The sequence below is a fragment of the Morone saxatilis genome, unplaced genomic scaffold (genome assembly GCF_004916995.1).
Source record: "Morone saxatilis isolate NCDOM2014 unplaced genomic scaffold, NCSU_SB_2.0 Contig18, whole genome shotgun sequence".
NCBI lineage: Eukaryota > Metazoa > Chordata > Actinopteri > Moronidae > Morone > Morone saxatilis.
In genome coordinates this window covers 14,058,237-14,060,308 of record NW_023339740.1, presented here as the reverse complement: position 1 = coordinate 14,060,308, position 2,072 = coordinate 14,058,237, and the positions used below count along the sequence as shown (strand labels likewise).

The 2,072-nt window shown below is 36.4% G+C and overlaps 1 protein-coding gene across 1 annotated transcript in view; it reads right to left on the bottom strand.

Annotated features, from left to right (window-relative positions):
* The window catches only part of fancd2 (FA complementation group D2), a 12,993-nt gene that overhangs the window by 609 nt on the left and 10,312 nt on the right, over positions 1-2,072 (bottom strand). Inside the window, exons 36-40 of the mRNA XM_035661723.1 lie at positions 1,246-1,368; positions 1,009-1,102; positions 732-803; positions 482-520; positions 325-399 (exon numbers count right to left, since the gene is read on the bottom strand). Coding sequence (XP_035517616.1) covers positions 325-399; positions 482-520; positions 732-803; positions 1,009-1,102; positions 1,246-1,368 — 403 coding nt within the window. The remainder of the gene's footprint in view (positions 1-324; positions 400-481; positions 521-731; positions 804-1,008; positions 1,103-1,245; positions 1,369-2,072) is intronic.

Sequence of the window (2,072 nt, the reverse complement as noted above, 5' to 3'; positions counted from 1 at the left end):
AGAATATTACGTAAGTACTCTGGCATATCTGAATGCTTGTATATAAAAAATATATTTGTCTAAATAACAAACATAAATATCCATAAAGTATATTCATTAGATTAGCACTACAAAATGTCATGAGCCTGCTTATGAAATTATACTTCTATTAAATCAGGAACAAGGCCAATTCTCTTGAGTCAAGTGTACTGTATTTGTGTTTTATAATAGTAAGTAATAACATCAAGTTGAACTATTTAACACCACAAGGCCATACTTTTACACAATTTAACAGACTGATATGACATTCTATAGCTGTATTAGGTGACAGGATTTCATGTGTACCTTTTGCTTTTTAAAACTGTTGTCCAGTAGTGGCATTCCCAACTTGAGGAAAGACTCCAGGAAAAGGCGGCCATACTACCGATAAAAACATGGTAATCAGTTAATAGGAAGTGACAGAAGCTTCACCTGGATGTGAAATCTCTTTCAGCCAGCTCACCTTTAGGCATACATTGAGCACCGGCCTCGAATCAAACACCTGTAAGAAGGGATTAGAGGACACACATGGATGTTATAACGGCTAACATATTAGATGGGATAAAAGTGATGAGATTCAACGGTAAAGATTGTAAAGTGGCACATCTAATTTGAGGAGTTCCTAAAAATTAAAACTATATCAAAGAATATCTGAGATGATGTCAAATGTAAAAAATCAGTAGATTCAAAACCAATGGATTATGCTAACAGACCTTAACCAGGTTGACCAGGATATGAAAATCTCTGACAGCCAGGTTCCATGTCAGCAGCTTCTCACTCTGAGCCTTAAAGGAAGACATTGGTTACATGTTTTAAAAGTTGAAAAAACACACATCAAATATCCTCTCACTTATTTATTATTTGAAAACAACAAACTGTTGAGAATAATCTAACCATTTGTTATGCATCATACTGCACAATCAAAATTGAGGTCTAAGGTATACTGTATGCAGGAGAACACACTGTACAGTTCGACACCTAGGGGCTGACCTCAGTGTTGTCACTGATTTTGCAAGCAGGAATCTTCCTGACAGCCTTTTCCAGCACTGCCATCAACACTTTATAGAACACCAGGAATGTCTGTCTGAAGGGAAACATAAAATAACGGAAAAATGAACAACAGAAAAATAACAATATGGACTTTTGTATAATCACCAACTCACAATTGACCCTCCAATTTGCTCTAAGATAACGAAGCACAAAGGACTGATGGAATTGAGCGTCTACCTGCTTAGAGTCGGCCAGGATGCTGAGCTCTCATCTTTTGATGCATTGAGGAGTTCAGGGATTCCTTCTCCAGCAATTTCCTCCACAGCCTTCAGAACATCATCGACATGTCCCAGGTAGATGCTGCAGAGAGAGGAGAGAAGACAAAGACATCATAATTAAACATTTTAGATGCTTGCCCTCAATTATAACAGTACCATATATGATAAGAAATTGTATTAATTAGCGATTTTGTACTTATTAAATGAGCTAACACTTTTAGGTGCTTTGGAAGAGCGATGGGATCAACCATGTATGGTTGAGAGAGTGAAATAATTCAGATTTTATGAATTCTTTAAAGTTTAACATTTATGTTTTGTGTAACACTGAATAAAGTCCAGACTTCATTCATTTACTGAGTGACAGATACACTACACTACTTGTGAGGTATGCAAAGGGACAGCACCATCCTGGAGTCAATACTTGTTTGTTTGCTTTTTACTGCACTGCAGTATAAACATTTGTTAAAGAGCCGTAAGTCATTTCCCTAAGCGGTTTGCATTGCAAATAACATCACACACACAAGCGTACAAAAGACACACACAAAACCATGAATGTTTTTTAAAAGGTCCTGAGCTATTTGTTCAATGCGTCAATAATTTACATGCTTTAATTTAATTACTTTGACGTTATTGACTTATTGTGAAGGATTCACACAAACTAGAGCCCGAGCAGTACTGTCATTTTAAGACTGCTGATACCAACATGGATTTTTTTTGTTTCTAAACATTTTGCAGTTGGAAAAAACTCACTTGTCATCGCCCTGTGGTGGACAAACTATGTAATGG